We start from the raw sequence: 17421 nt of genomic DNA on the forward strand, positions 1-17421 counted from the left end.
GTCTTCTCCAGTGAAAGCTTTCTGCAGGCAGTGCCCACAGACTGCTCTGGCTCCAGTTCGAAACACTAACAGGCACAAGTATAAGACCATCTTGCTGTGGAGCCTCGACTTGTAAGTGAAGGTTCTCCATCTAATGTACCCAATACTGTTTTTCTTCCTACTGCTTCCTGCTTCAGAGGGCAGGAATGCCACATGGTGGCTGGAGTTGATTGTTCCCCTTTCCTGCTGGGATACACAGGTATCAGTGGCTGCCAGCAGAATTAATGGTTCCACCCACTTCAACAATGGCTATGCTGACTCACAAACCCTGATTGCAATCAGTGAACTTGAAACTGGGAAAGAATGTCTCACTAATGGTAGTGGAGCAGTAAGCCATCACAAGCTGACATGCTGATTCTGAAATTCATGCTCTTCTACCCTAAGCGTACATCTGCTGGTGTTCACATCAAAATACAAAAGTTGCACTAACTTTTGTCTCCTAGCTTTAATGAGGTATAACCTACTTAACTACTAAAACTACCTTATTTTAGGTACAGATAGTCCAATTACCCCAAACCCGAGTTAACTTAATTCTTTGCAGTCCATTTCCCTTCCACAGGCTCCAGCCAATCAATCTGCCTTTGACTTTTCCAGCTCTTCATATAAATACAATCACATATAGTCTTGTGTCTGGCTTCTTTCACTTAATGTAGTGCTTAGAGAGTCATTCATGTTTTGAGTATCAATAGTTCATTCCTTTAAAAAAGGAATGTGATGTATTTTGGGGCTGTGATGTATTCCATAGTATAAATATACTATATTTATCTGTTCATCTGTTTTTATCAAGTCATCTGAATAACACTGCTGTGAATAGCCACATAAAACTCTCTGTATGGCCATAAGTAAGCCTAGGAGCAGAACAGCTAGATGGCAGATGTATGTTTCATGATGTAACACATTGCCAAACTATTTTCCAAAGTGGCTGTATCTCTATACATTCCCACCAGCCACACATGACAGTTCCAGTTGCTCCAGTCACACCAACACTTGTTACAGTCAGTTTTTTAAAATTTTAGCCATTTTAATTTTTTTATTTGCATTTCCCTGATGACTAGTGATGTTAAGCATCTTCTCATGTGTTTATTTATCTTCTTTAGGAAAATGTGTGTTCAAATCTTTTGTCTATTTTTAAAAATTGGGTTGTCAAGTTATAAGAAATTTTATAGATTTCTTGCTAGATACAAACCCTTTGAAGAGCATTATTTTTTATGGTTGTACCTCACTTCATTACTGAAAATGTGAAGATCTGCTTACAACAGGATTGGGAAGGAACCGATGACAGTCTGTGTTCATAAACCTTGCTAAGTTGGACACTGCTGCCCTGATTCATGGTAGGAATATGGTCTCAGTATTAGGTGCCACAAAAACTCCATAAACATAATTTCTGTCTATCCTTGTTAGCTATTTCTATGGGGACTTTGAGAGTTTTACATTTTATTTTGTTTCATATCTCATCTTGGTGGTAATTAAGAACTTTTCTCAAACATTTCATCTAGCTTTTGAAATACATGGTACCTACTGGAGGATTCTAGATCAAAATATTAAAGTAAGTTAGGGGGTAAGACAAGGCAGACTGGCAGAAGCTTAGCTTCAGAAGAGAGATCTAATACCTCCCTATAAAATACAACAGAAACTACTAGCTCTATTGAGTATTTAAAACCATGACTTTATAACACTGACCACAGTAAAATGTGGGGCCTAGGGCAAAAGTAAGCTTTATACTGTTTAACATTCACAGGGCCCAGGTACCAGTGTCTCCCTTTAAACTCTTTTAGCTGTCTCCACGTATCCACGCTCAAATATTTTGAATATGTGTGCATTTTTCTTTTAAATGACTCCAAAGGCTGTAACTACTAGACCATCACCGATTCCTAAAGGTTTTCTAAAAATGCTGTTATATTATTGTTTCCCAATGATGAACACACATCAAATGTCAAAAAATAAAAATCCCGAGTTGACCTCAAACGTGTGCTCTAATCAGCTCTCTCGTTTCATCAGGGCAAAGAACGGGATCCCGGATTGCAGAAATGATGGTGATGGCGGAAGCTCTGACATGTGAGGAGCATTCCTGATTCTCTGGACTGGCTCTCCTGCTGGGCTTCACGGACAAGGCAGCTTCACACAGACACCCCATGTGTGTGGTACAAGCTGGCTGGTCGTGGGAATGGTATTATCACCCACGGAGCCAGACACTGCTTTCTACTTTATTCAACATCAATGCACAAGTGGACTTCCTGTGGGGATGACTAAAGGGCATCCAGGAGGAGAAAGACCCTCGGGTAGACAACCCCACAGCAGAGATTCATCTTCACAAAAACGGCTCAATGTTGATTTCCACGCAGGAGCAGGGCATGGTCAGCTCAAACTTGGTGATAACGTCAGGATGAAGGACTCCCAGCTTCCCGATGCTCTGACCCCGGGCAAAGATCTCCGCACATCGCCCAGGGAAGAACACAGGGCCTGAAGGACAGGGAGAGAAGAATCAGTGCTTCCCCAGGCGAAAATGTCAAGACATTTAACACCGAAAGCTTGCTAGTCGCCTTTAAAAAATAACTATTCTTTAAACTCCTGGCCATGAAACCACAGTGCTCCCTCGCACTCTCTGGTCTTAAAAAGAAGCATTTTCTTCAAGATACCTTTATAAGGAAAAGGTTAGGGGCAAACATGAATGTGGGGACCCTGTGTTTGTATTGCAGTGGTCCAGACAGGATGAAGAGGAGGAGACTGAAGGAGCGGAGCTGGGAGGAGACGTGGGGGGGGGGGGGGGCGGTGTGCAGACGAGGAACTGCTCTGAAAAAGGACAAAGGGAAAATGAAATGTAAGACCAACCCCCACTGTGCCTGCGAAGAACCTGTTCTGAAACAGGTTCTTCATAGTAATGCTTGCTAGATGCAGAGTCTACACTGAATTCACGTCCTGTTCAGGACAGCACTCTCTTCTACCTCATTCCACAGAGAACACAAGCTGCACTGTCCTTGGCAGGCGCAGGCCCTGGACCAGAATGTGACCCACATTCCTGTGGGCAAGAGAACCTTCTGAGAAGTTCTGGTACATCTACTGTAAACTGCGGCAAAGGCTAGCCCCAACACAGGGCTGGCCTGACCCCTGATTTACTCAAGACAGGCAGAAAGTTCCGTCTTCACTCGGGTGCCAATGACACAGATATGGCTGACTAGCCCAGAAACAGTTCTTGAGGTTTAAACAGCTAAAAGGCAAGCAGACAGACACCTAGGCCCCCACACAGTCATGTTGCAACGCTCCACACTCTACTGAGGGAAAGCAAACGCTGATTCGTTTCTCTCACCACCAGCTTGACAATGGATCAGGTCCACAGCTCCCCACTGACTCAACCAAAATGTCTACTCGTATGAACTATAAAAACACCGGGCCACAAGCTTCCAGCCTGCCGTTTCTGAGCGAGTGCATTATTTATGAAAGAGTAGCCGGCAGAGTCCCTGCTAATGGCTCCAAGGTCAGGACAATGAAGAAACCCAGAACTGGTGTGTGTGTGGGGGGGGCAGTTACCATCAAGTCAGAGTCTGCTGGAGACTCAGGAAGGGTGTTTGTTTCCATTCCTGAAAAACATTTTTAACTATCATTCTTAAAGAACCCCAAAGCAACCCAGCTGAAATATAAGGTGGTCTGCTTCTCATATCTCCCCAAACTAAGTAATTCTGATTTACTATTAAAAGCAAGAATTTCAATGAACTGCATTTGAAGTTCATAATGGTTTGGCTGTGTGCATTAATCCATACTTGGAGAGAGGGGTCACATGAAATAATACAGAAAGCATACTCATTGATAATGTATGGTCTTAGTGACTACCAACACTGTTAAATGACAAAGATTGCATGTCAAAATAAAAACCTAACTTAAAAGACAAAAAACAGGCCAAACGAACTTAAGTTTGACTTTGCTGGCAGTCCAGTGGTTAAGAATCAGTGCTCCCAATGCAGGGGACAAGGGTTCAGCTCCTGGTTGGGGAACTAAGAATCCGCACGCCATACAACGTGACCAAAGGAAAAAAAAAGACCACCCCCTCTCACACCAAATAAATCTTCAAATGACAAGTTTTTAAAAGTGTTGGTGGTGAGCAGTATAACCAAGAATTGTAGAGTTACAACCCTTACATAGAATTCTATCTGAATAAACCACAGTATCTAAAAAAGCCTATTTTTAAAGGCCATTCAGAGAGGAAGTTTTGAAGAACTTTCCTGATAACCTTGCTATGTTTAAGAATCCTCACTGTACCAAAGTCCTCCCTTTTTATCTGTCTTCCAATTCCAATTTGATTGAATTCATTTTAACTGAAGCATAAAACCAAACTATTTTAGAATCTAAGCCAGATGTGCTGTTCTACAATGTTGGCAAAATAAAGCCCGCGAGATAAGAACTTTGAATTTTTAGTTCATAAAACAACTTTTCAAATCAGCGCTTTTTAAAGCAAAATTCAGTGACGTTCTTCTTTAGCTAGCAAGCATGACAATGCCAGCTGGCCCTCTCTCCAGAAGTCGGCACTGAACTCTACTAGAGCTCACTAACTGGTTAAAAACTTGATCAAACAAAAACATTCATATCACCAGAGAGAATGTTCCTCCTTTCCAAAGAAAGGCAAAAAGAACTGAAAACCATATCATGCATTATTTCAAATATATCCAAGTGTGGGAACATTGTCAATGACACCAATATCAAAAGTCTCAGCCTCCACAACTGCCTGGGGTCAGAGGGCCTCCCTGCAGAGGAGCTGCTGCCCAGTGCGGGGCTCGCAAGGGGATCCTCCGCCCTCGCATCCAATGCCGATCCTCCCCTGCCCATCCACACGTGAAAACTAAACCCAGTGGTGGGGTTTCTGTATAACTTCACTGTGTCGAAAACCGTTTTAAACAGTGATGACAATTTTCACTTTTCTTGCCCTTTTTCATGTTTAACAAAGTCTTACGATTTTTTGATTGATGCTTCTGTTAAGTTAGCGGAAGGCTGAAGGCCTCTCTTCTTCAGACATAAATTGAGAGGCACACAAAAGTACCTTCAAGTTTGTAAGGGGTACAGGGAGACACTGTACCACCTGACTGATGCTGTATGTGAACCAGACATACTGAAAGAAAATTTCAAGTTACTAGAACATAAGCATTTCTTAGTGCTTTAAAAAAAATCTTTATGGTTCAAACCAAACTTTGCAGGCAGAAGGGAATGGCTTCAAAGAAGGGCGGATGAGAGAGAGAAATGCTTCACCAACAACAACAAAAAAAGTGAACACACCCCCGCTAAGGCAGCAATTAGGGCCGAGTTCAAAGATAGGCGCGCCTCCTTCATCAGCAGGAGGGGCGCTCAGCACATCAGTGCGCTCCAGCCAGGACCCAGGCAACCTGAATCAGTCTTTCCAGAAGTAAAAGAAATCACATCTGAACGGAACCTAAACATGGGTGTAAGCTTATGAAAAATCAGACCTGGATGATAGCCAGAGGCCCCTTTCATCTCACCGGCAAACAAAATTATTTTTGGAGAAAGAGAAGCCTACTGTGTCTAGAATCATAAAGTTGTTCAATTCAAGTGAAACCACGCTGCCTTGTGAAGGGGGATTCTGAAACATGAATTCTACAAACTGCCTTCTTTTAATCATTCATTTAAGCCCAGAGTTCCTGGTTTACTGTTGTACCAAGGTACATAAATACTACAATTTTCAACCTGTGCCCAAAACCTCTCCAGCCAAAAAACCTCTCAGCCCAGTTTTCTACCCAGTCCTTTATCCTGATTAAACCCTCAGCTTTGATGGTATCCATCACAGCAAAATGGCTTCCAACGGAAAAACAGATTTGGGGAAAATGAGTGTTCTCTGTTGAAATACATGTGGAAACCCACACAAAAGAAACGTCAGTTAAGCACAAACAAGAATTTAATTTCCAGAACTTAGTGGGGTGTAAGTAAGTCCCTTAATTAAAGCTTTTGTAGCATCTCCTCCAGGTCTGTAATTGTCTCCTGTGCTGAAACGGCAGGACCACTGTGAGGACCTTGGGGGAATTCTTGGGCCAGTAATCCGGCACAGCACCCAGTCTTTAGCACATTTTCTGGCTAATTGACCTTCAAAGAGTTTGTGAGCTCCCTCTCTTGCTCGTTGCCAAACACCTTTCACAGTTTCTTTTTGCCCTCATTTTTCTTTCGGAGTAATATTATAGGCCCGAAGTTTGGATGAGCTTGACGCATAGAGTTTATTCCTGTAATTGTGTGAAGCATCGGAAGCAGAAGCTTAAGGCGGTAACTGAGCAGACCCCTAATCTGAAAGCTCCTTGGTATTATCAAGCATGAAGCTCTTAATTCCTTAATCTTTAACACCCCTCTGCCCACTGCCCACCCACCACCCCCCTGCCCGCCATTGACTGTTTTCAACTAATTCATTTGGTACTTTATTTAATCCCTCTCTAAAAATCACCTACTTGTACAGTTTTACTTTTCCCTTTCTTCACATTACTAGTATATGCTTTGAGGTTCACACCCACATAATTGTAACTGCTGGCAATCTGGTACTTTATCATTCAAATTTTCCATAATAAAAACAACAAAATTAAAAGGAGGGTGAAGAACACTGGAGAAGGAATGTCAGTATATCATACACATCACAGCAAGTAACAGAAGCTACTATCATGAGCTTTAATAAAAATAACCATCCATAAGCCTCTGAATTCAGGGACAAACATAAAATACAAAGTTATATAGAGTAAGCCACTGGGCCAAGAGAAAGCGTTTTAAATCTGTTCTAAATGACTATGTAAATAATACAGGATGGGAGGAAGGAAAAATCACTTAACAGGCTGACTCTTGGGCCAGCACCCACCCAAACCCAATCCTTTCCATCTACCAAGTCTCTAATTCTAATACAACTATATATATATAAAATTATCCAGTCCGTGGTCCAATAACCCAGCCTAGGAAATCACACGAAAGGGAAAAAAAAGAAAACCCAGTGTTCTATTTCTGGAGTGAAACTGACAGACTGGGTGACAGGCCAAGAACAGAATGGGGCTCTGATCATAATTTTCCACGAAGGACTTTTTCCTGGTTTCCCCCCAGTTTTTGATAAGGTAAGTAACTGACTGACTATGTTGCGAGCACATCAACCTCACTTTCCTTTTCTAAATAATTTAAAGGAAAAAGGAAGATAAAATATAAGGCTTAAGAAAATTGACCACACACTTATGTGAGCAAGGTATCATTCTTAAGGGTGGAGGTTCTCAAAGTTTTAGAACCAGGAGTTTTTTTTATTGTTTTCTGGAGGTCCTCAATGCAATGAGGGACCACCCAAGGGGGAAAGGCACAATATAGGTAAGACATTAACTCATAAAAAGAAAAAGGTTTAGGAACATCAGGAGGAAAAACTGCCGTAACTACCATGATATAAACACACACGTTTTTTTTTTCAGATCTTAGTATACTCCAGATTGGAAGAAAAGTTCTCTGCAAAGACCATTTAATTTGTAAGTGGAGACTAAATAATTTCCATCTGGTAATATAAAACACCCGCTTTCCCCAGACATACAGAAGTCTTCACCTTACATCTGATGTGAAATATTTATGGCACCTAAAGTCTTTAAAGAGAGGGGGCCTAATCCCTTGAGTGTAATGGCTATCTTTCATCCCTTTCTGAAGATCAAAAGAAAGAAAAGCCCCTTACACAACTTTACAGTGCTAATCCCAACACACCTGCAGACATCATTAACCCTTAAGTTGTAGGCAACTGGACAGGAGAGCAGTGGGCCCACTCACCCCCACCGCACGGGCTCAGAGAGGGAGCCTGTGCTCACAGTGACATTTTATCAATCAGTTCAGTTCAGTCACTCAGTCGAGTCTGACTCTTTGCAACTCAAAGGACTGCAGCACGCCACGCTTCCCTGTCCATCACCAACTCTTAGAGCTCATTTAAACTCATGTCCATTGAGTTGGTGATGCCATCCAACCATCTCATCCTCTGTCGTCCCTTTCTCCTCCCGCCTTCAATCTTTCCCATCATCAGGGTCTTTTCCAATGAGTCAGTTCTTAGCATCAAGTGGCCAAAGTATTGGAGCTTCAGCATCAGTCCTTCCACTGAATATTCAAGACTGATTTCCCTTAGGATTGACTGGTTGGATCTCCTTGCAGTCCAAGGGACTCTCAAGAGTCTTCTCCAATACCACTGTTCAAAAGCATCAATTCTTCGGGGCTCAGCTTTCTTCATAGTCCAACTCTCACATCATGACTACTGGAAAAACCACAACTTTGACTAGATGGACCTTTGTTGGCAAAGTAATGTTGTCTGCTTTTTTAATATGCTGTCTAGGTTGGTCATAGTTTTTCTTCTAAGGAGCAAGCGTCTTTTAATTTCATGGCTGCAGTCACCATCTGCAGTGATTTTGGAGCCCCCAAAAATAAAGTCTGACACTGTTTCCACTGTTTCCCCGTCTATTTGCCATGAAGTGATGGAACCGGATGCCATGATCTTAGTTTTCTGAATGTTGAGTTTTAAGCCAATTTTTTCACTCTCCTCTTTCACTGTCATCAAGAGACTTTTTAGTTCTTCTTCACTTTCTGCCATCAGGGTGGTGACATCTGCATATCTGAGGTTACTGATGTTTTTCCCAGTTTTTCCAGCTTGTGCTTCATCCAGCCCGGCATTTCGCATGATGTATTCTGCATATAAGTTAAGTAAGCAGGGTGGCAATATACAGCCTTGACATACTTCTTTCCTGATTTGGAACCAGTCTGTTGTTCTATGTCCAGTTCTAATTGTTGCTTCTTGACCTGCATACAGATTTCTCAGGAGGCAGGTAAGGTGTCTGGTAGTCCCATTTCCTTAACAGTTTGTTGTGATCCACATAGTCAAAGGCTTTGGTGTAGTCAATAAAGCAAAAGTAGATGTTTTTCTGGAACTCTTGCTTTTTTGATGATCCAACGGATATTGGCAATTTGATCTCTGGGTCCTCTGCCTTTTCTAAATCCTGCTTGAACATCTGGAAGTTCATGGTTCACATACTTTGAAGCCTGGCTTGGAGAATTTTGAGCATTACTTTGCTAATGTGTGAGATGAGTGTATTTCTATCAACAGGGCAGGGCAAAATCTGACCAGCAAATAAGGACTGAGTCCTGTTGGGCTTTATGCTTAAAAAGGAAATCAGCAAAGTCCAGATTACCTAGCTTCTAACTAATGGAGAAATGTCTTCAACAAGGAACCATTTTTTTTTAATAGATCACCACAGTCACCTGATGACTAAACATTTAGAATCTTGACTGCAAAATTTCCCAGTTTTACTTAGTATAAGGAAATTTATAATTTATTTCTATGGCTATCACCTTTTGATATTTGTCATTTTATTACCTTTTTTTTTATTACAGTGTAACTGACCTACAACATCGTGTTAGTTCCAGGGGCACAGCATGGTGACTCAATATTTCTATACATCACAAAATGATCACCACTCTTAGAATCTATTTTAAAGTCTAATCTTAGCTATGTTTCTCTCATACATACCAAGGAAAGACTGGGAGGCTGGAGAAGGGGCTGACAGAGGATGAGATGGTTGGATGGCCTCACCCACTCAATGGACATGAGTTGGAGCAAACTCCAGCAAACTGTAATGGACAGGGAAGCCTGGCGCACTGCAGTCCACGGGGTCGCAAAGAGTCAGACTTGACTGCACGACTGAACAACAACAAAGTCAAAGAAACAGATCCAGCATGGAGTCAGGTTTCACTCTTCCCTGTTACAGCCTTACTGCTGAGCGCTCACAAGGGAGGAGGAAAGCAGTCGCACAGAGAGGCTAGGCAATGCAGGCAGCTGACCTGGAAAGACAGCTCCATGCAGGCACCTCGTTCCAGTCTTTGTGAAGGTCCTCCTAGCCTGGGTGCCCGAAATGCCCCTGAATCCTTGGCAGCAAATCCCGCATGTCTTTTACTTATGACCTGAGTGACTGAACAAAATTCTAAAATAACGCCCTCATCCTATATCTGTCTTGCACTTAAATCATTTCCCCCCAAATTTTCACACTTCTTAAATGTTCACATGACAGATACAGAATCACAACTTCAAAAATAAAAGGTATAGATCATCCTGCTTCCCAGGATCAATAAATGGGTCTTTCCAACTCTTTCATCTGATAAAAACTGTCAAAGGACAGCAAAATATGCAGAATTTATTACCTTCTTCACAGTTATAATGAAAGAATAAAAACAACAATAAAGAGACTATTCTACGCTAATTAAGGGAAGACTGGAAATGGTGTGTATTTGAGACTGTATCTATAACTTCACAATTAGTTAACTTTTCAACTGAGACTTTTGGCCAACATGGAATAAACATAACTTCAAGCATGCCATTAGGACAGATGTGTTGTAGTTTCAGAATTAAATTTCAGCTGACAAGTAGGGCATGTAAGAAGAGAAAGAAGACAATAATGAGATTGTGAAAACAAAGTACCCTACTTTCGACTCATCTTCCATCCCCAGTAAAGGGAGTGACTCGGTCCCAATGCAGCCCTGGCCAAGCCCCCAAGGACAAGCAAGTCACAGATGGAAAAAGCAAAGCACAAGAAGATTAGTAGACCTGCCCGAGGCAGGCAACAGTATAGGCCCAAGAGTGAGCACCTCGGTGTGTGGCCTGAGGCACAGAAGGCCTACGAATAGTGTTTTCAAACTTTTGGTCAAGCTGTCCATTTCCTGTGTGCAAACTTCTTCTGGTTTAAAATTAAATAAACGAACAACACTTAAATAAAAGACCAACAACCACTAGCCTTAGGACATAATAACATATGCTCTGCAATATTATTACCATAATACGGACAAACCTAGATCTAAGACAGGCATCCTTAAAGAGTAAGTTTCAGATTCCTGAAACAAGGCTGGAATAATTTGAGTGGATAAAGAAGCACCACAGTAACACCATCTAAAAAGGGGAAGAAAGTGCGCTGTTACATTAGACCCTGCGGCAGAGGCTACTTCTGACACATTTAAACTCCTGCAGAATCTTAAAACTGGAAATGACCCTGGCAGTGATTTTGTCCATGTTTATCTCAGATATGAGAAAATGGATACCAAAGAGGTTAAAACCAGCCAGCCAGGTAACAGTCAAGTTGAGAACCCAGTTCCTTCTTGAGTCTGTGACTTTTAGCCAAAGATGACTTTCTGAAGGGCAGATCTAACATCTACCCTGAGGGAACTCTGGGGATTGATCAGCCATTCCAAAATGCTTTCCAAGTTCTTAGTCTGTCTCTCCCTGTAGAGACAGGACAGATACTATCATTCCCATTTTACAGATGAAGAAACTGGCACAAAGAGATTAAGTCCTAAATCACCTGGGCTAACACTACAGAAGAACCTGACCCAACACACAGGAGTTACTGTTATAACCCATCACAGTTGATACCTCACTGGCGATCATGCCCCCTAGGGCCCAATAAAGTATATTCTTCCCTTGCATTTCAGTAAGAATTTGTATCATCTTAACATCTGCTTTTCCAGCTTAGTTTATATTTACATGTTTATCACATTCCATTATATCTATATGTCATTTGCCAAACTGTTTTTCAAGTATTTAATCTTGGCAGTGTTTCCAGTTATTCATTACTACAAATAGGGTTCTTGTAACATATATGTTATTAATATTTCTTGCTCTTTCTTCACCAAAGGTAGTACCACACAAGTAAAACAATGCTAATTATTGTATAGTTCATTACATATCAAAATGTTAAACGATGGACTTCTAGCAATAGTAGGACCAACAAACCACAAACTAAATATAAGATTATACTGATGGTTGGATGGCATCACTGACTCAATGGACATGAGTTTGAGTAAGCTCTGGGAGTCGGTGATGGACAGGGAAGCCTGGCGTGCTGCAGTCCATGTGCTCACAAAGTCAAATACAACTGAGCTACTGAACTGAACTGATCTTGCTCTGTACAACACTGATTTTTTTAAAAAATTGTCCCTTGTATAGTACCAATTATTTCTCTTTTTTTCCACCAGTGGAACCGGGGGGGGGGGAAAAAAAAAAAGGCATCAAAGCAGTCCAGGAAGATAATTCTAAGGGAGAATCTTTGCTCAGAGAATACAATTCATAAACAAGCTAGGACCCTTTGGGAATTAAGAGAATGAGCAGAAAACTTTGTCTTCTGGAAAAAGAATACCAAGCTACAGTGGCTGTGATAACAACACTGATAAAACATTTAACAGCTACTGATGAATACTGGGCACATCAAAACTGGTCTTACAGAACAGGAAATAGGAAGTTCTAGAGACATTCAGAGCAAGGCATTTTATCTTCTATTTTTGCTCAACTATTTATTCTTTATGGCTGGCTTCAACATCACTCAAAATAAAAATACTGTAACTACAGTCACAGTTTACTGTTTAACGAAAGGCAAATAATTAATTGACGTCTATCTATTTGCTGATGCTTCCCTTGTGGCTCAGATGGTAAAGCGTCTGCCTGCAATGCAGGAGACCTGGGTTCGATCCCTGGGTCGGGAAGATCCCCTGGAGAAGGAAGTGGCAACTCAGTCCACTATTCTTGCCTGGAAAATCCCATGGACAGAGGAGCCTGATGGGCTACAGTCCATGGGTTGCAGAGAGTTAGATACGACTTAGCAACTAAACAACAACAACATTTGCTAATATACTGGGCCGTGTTGCTGTTTCCCACATTTCTCCTTTCCCCTGTTCCTAAACATAAGGAAGTGTGTGCGTGGCTGTCAAACAGGTGTCGTTTCAGAAGGTGGAGAAACTTTTTCTATTCCACTAAATGGGGCCCACCCTTTTTAAAGCTAATAACCTAACATTTCCATAAAGGGACCAAATTTTCTCCTTTTACAATGAGAAAGTGCTAAAAATTAAAGCAAGTTCACACTGGTATGTATCAACTGAACCTCAAGTCAGATCCTTTCTTGAAATGAAATTTTCCTTTTTTAAAAAAAGGCAGAATGTTTACAATGAGAGTCCTGGAGGGGTAGGAAGGAATGGAAGAAGGAAAAACTAAGACATAGGATGGGCCACCAAGGCTTTAAGTGCTGGAGGGCTGGGATCTGAAGACAAACCACCCACCTCACACGCAGCCTATCTGGCCTCGAAGAACCCCCGGCAAGACAATGACATTCCTGACCCTGACCCACGACCAACCAGGGCTGGTGGGTGCTTGGAGATGTTTCTAGGAGGGGGACAGGTTGTCCAAGTCACCCAAGCGACTATTACACTTTATTTCTCAAGAGGGGGAGACCAGACCACAGCTAATGAACACTAAGGTAAAGCAAACTAATTCATCAAGATCTAAACCACAACAGGGACCTGCCTGAATGAAGTCAGACATGCCTGTCATTTATAGAAAATTATCAGGAATGCTTTAAATGAATGTTAATCTGTGGGATTCCAGCAATGATATAATATATAGAAGTCTTATCTCTCTAAAGGCAGCCTAACAGGGGGACAGGAGAAATGTGCTGCCAGATGAAAGAAACTCCAGAGAAGACAGATATTAATAGATACTTGATTAAGGTTCTGCTTCCATACTGCCCCAGAGTCCACAGTAAAATAAGCATTTCTCATTTTTAAACAAAGCAGACTCTGAATTAATATGAGATTTACAAAATACCAGCACAAGCATTGTTTAAGGCTTCTACAGTCTTGCCTGTTAAAAATACTGGGAAATATCAGTGATGTTCTAAAAATAAATGTCTGAAAGAAAAAAAAAGAAAAGAAAAAGAAAAATACTAGGAAAATAATGGTCAAAATGTACTTTATTGTAGGCTATCTAAATACAAAAAGAACTGAAGATAAAGCTTTAAACTGTTTCTAACAATTATATTATTAGTAATAATAACTATTATTCTGAATAAAGATAGATAGAATAATTATATAAATTCATCAGGAACCAAGATTTTCAATGTGAAAAAAAAAAAAACCTTATAAAGCCCAACATATTAAGTAAAAATCCTCTAATCCTAAATATAAACTGGAACTGTCCATATGAAATCAATGCTTTTCTTTAAAAAATAGGATTTTTTTTACAAAAAGGTTTTCCTCAGCTCTGCATTTTAAAAAGTCCTAGAAACAAAGACTCACTCAGTAGCAATGAGCAACCTTAGCGCCTAGACTGTGATCTAAATTTGATTTCTCACTAAGGAAACCAGGGCCACCTGGCAATACAGCTGACTCCAGGTCTAAGGCAGAAACTATATAAGATGAGCCCAGAAATATATCTCCTATATTATAACCCACTTCCAAAAAAGCACCACCATATATAACTACTTTCTCCCTTTCACTTTAGTAACAGCCTCCCTGCCAAGAAAAGTTCCTTAAGACTTACAAAGTCCTCTCCCCGCTTCCAGAATAATCTAGCCCTAAAGGGGCCAAGGAAGGCAGAGATCCCCATTCTTGGGGTGGGCACTGGGTGTCAGAGCTACAGGGGGCAGGGAGGGCATCCACAGATGAGAGGGGGCAGCCCCAAGTGGAAAGGCATGGGGCCGCTAGAGTCTGAGAGTGAGTGATGAGCTGGGCAGACACTAAGGGTACAAGAGAGGGTTCAGTTACAAACAGGGGCAATGAGCAAGTAAGTGAATAAATGACGAATCATGGGAACTGGGTTTTTCACTGTTGGAGAAGTGAGGTACAAATACTGAAAGGGAGAAAACTGCAATGAACCCTAAGGTGTTGAACTGGAATGGAGATATTAATATGGGCTTATAGTTTTCAAAACACATAGATATAGGAGTAAATTAGTAGATACAGGTATGTCTGTGTGCACCTAGAAGCCTAAATCTTGGCTTTCAGACACCACTCCCCACTAAAAGGAACCAGGATGGAGAAATGGGACAATGGAAAGTTCAAGATAAGCCTGGAATATCCTCTTATGCCCAAAGCAAGAGCATGCTAACAATAATAAAGAATAATAGGAACATGTTAAAAGGACACAGAAGCCAGCTTGAAGGGATTCCCACTGGCCAAAGTGAGGACAACATGAGCATCAGAATAAGTAACGGATTAAAAGACACTGCTCCTTGGAAGAAAAGCTATGACAAACCCAGACAGTATGTTAAAAAGCAGAGACATCACTTGGCTGACAAACGTCCATCTAGTCAAAGCTATGGTTTTTCCAGTAGTCATGTACAGATGTGAGAGTTGGACCATAAAGAAAGCTGACTGCTGGATTAACTGATGCTTTTGAACTATGGTGCTGGAGAAGACTCTTGAGAGTCCCTTGGACAGCAAGGAGATCAAACCAGCCAATCCTAAAGGAAATTAACCCTGAATATTCATTAGAAGGACTGCTGCTGCTGCTGAAGCTGAAGCTCCAATACTTTGGCCTCCTGATGCAAAGAGCTGATTCACTGGAAAAGACCCTGAGAAAGACTGAAAGCAGAAGGAGAAGGGAGTGACAGAGGATGAGACAGTTGGATGCAACTCAACGGAAATGAGTTTGAGTAAACTCCAGGAGATTCTGGAGGACAGGAAAGCCTGGCGTGTTGCAGTCCATGGGGTCACAAAGAAGCAGACAGGACTGAGCGACTGAACAACAACAAAACACATTGGCTAAAATGGGAAATAATGAATCTGTACTGAGACAGATAAACATGTAGGAACACTGATTAGGAACAGAACATTTGCATAATTTCAATGCTCTTCTCCCCAAAACGCCTATTAATAATAAGGGAGAGAGGAATAAGTTGACAGTAAAGAAACCCTTGATCAAGTGAGTCAAGTTGACTTCCTCAGCTGTGAGAAAAACAGAGACTGGGTGCCACTGGCAGGGTGCACCGAGAAGGCAGGACGCCCGCAACACCCTTTCAAAGATGCCTAACTTCAATCTGCTGGGAAGAAGACACCCGAGAACCCCAGCCTGAGGGACACACTGTGAAATGAAAGTGTCAGGGTCATGAAAGGCAAGGAGAGACTATTCTAGAACTCTCCAGGAGGAGGCTCATGACATGACATGACAGCTAAAGGCAACAAGTGATTCTGTGATATAAAGGAGAACTGATAAAACTTGCACACGGTGTAAGGACTAGATGGGGTTAACATTAACATGAAAGATATTTTTCTGGTTTTGAGGATTATATTTTGGTTATGGAGGACACAATGTCCTTGTCTGCAAGAAATACACACTAATGTATTAAGGGGTATAGGTTGGCAACTTACTCTTAAACAGTTCAGAAAAAAGTATTGCGTCTGCTTTTTTTTTTAATAAGCTTGTAACTGTTTCAAAACTTTTATAGAAGCTTTTGCACAGCAAAGGAAACCACGAACAAAATGAAAAGACAACCTACCGACTGAGAGAGAATATTTGCAAACAATGTGACTGACAAGGGATTAATGTCCAATGTGTACAAAAAGATCATGCAACTCAGTAACAACAACAAAGAATAACCCAATAAAATTGGGCAGAAGACCTAAACAGACATTTCTCCAAAAACATACAGATAGCCAACAGGCACATGAAAATACGCTCAACACTGCTAACTAGCAGAGAAATGCAAACCAAAACTATAATGAGATATCACATCACACGGTCAGCAGGGCCATCAAAGTCTATGAATAATAAATGTTGGAGAAGGTGTGGAGAAAAACGAACAGTACATCACTGTGGAGAACAGTATGGAAGTTCCTCAGAAAACTAAAAGTAGAATTACCTTATGATCCAGCAATCCCACTCCTAGGCATATAGCTGAACAAAACTCTAAAATAGATACATGTACCCCAATGTTCATACAGCACTCTTTACAATAGCCAAGACATGGACTCAACCTACATGTCCATCAACAGATAAATGGACAAAGAATATGTGGCATATAAAGTCACTGGAATACTACTCAGCCATAAAAGGATGAAATAATGCCATTTGCAGCAACAGGGATGGACCTAGAGACTATCATATTAAGAGAAGACAGAGAAAGACGAATATTCTATCACATGTGTAATCTAAACAACAGTACAAATGACCTGATTTACAAAACCAACTCAGAGAGAAAGAAAACAATCTGACGGCTACCAAAGGGGAAGGTGGTGAGATAAACTGGGAGTATGGGATTAACAGATGCATACTACCATATATAAAATAAACAAGGATTTACTGTATAGCACCGGGAACTATATTCAGTATCTTGTAAAAGCTAAAATGGAAAAGAATCAGAAAAAGACCAAAAAAACCCAAAAACCTGAGTAGTACAAATCACCCTAAAAACCATCTCAACTTTTAGGATTTGGGTCCCTGAAACTGCAAAATGAATTTCTTTTGCATCTCTTTGTATTTGGGCCATAGTCTTTTCTACAGAACAGTGGAGGCCAAGGTCTAAGAAGCAGGAAAAAAAGGAGTATATGGTGTTAAACAAAAATACCTTTCTCTCTCTTTTTTGCCCAGCACATACAGTTAAA

The 17421-nt window shown here is 41.1% G+C and overlaps 1 protein-coding gene across 1 annotated transcript in view; it reads right to left on the reverse strand.

Annotated features, from left to right (window-relative positions):
- Positions 1 to 2174: 2174 nt before the first annotated feature.
- FARSB (phenylalanyl-tRNA synthetase subunit beta) overlaps positions 2175 to 17421 on the reverse strand; it is a 72318-nt gene continuing 57071 nt past the window's right edge. The window contains exon 17 of the mRNA XM_069574665.1: positions 2175 to 2499. Coding sequence (XP_069430766.1) covers positions 2348 to 2499 — 152 coding nt within the window. The 3' untranslated portion in view covers positions 2175 to 2347. The remainder of the gene's footprint in view (positions 2500 to 17421) is intronic.

This window comes from Ovis canadensis, chromosome 2 (genome assembly GCF_042477335.2).
Source record: "Ovis canadensis isolate MfBH-ARS-UI-01 breed Bighorn chromosome 2, ARS-UI_OviCan_v2, whole genome shotgun sequence".
In the NCBI taxonomy this organism is placed as follows: Eukaryota; Metazoa; Chordata; class Mammalia; order Artiodactyla; family Bovidae; genus Ovis; species Ovis canadensis.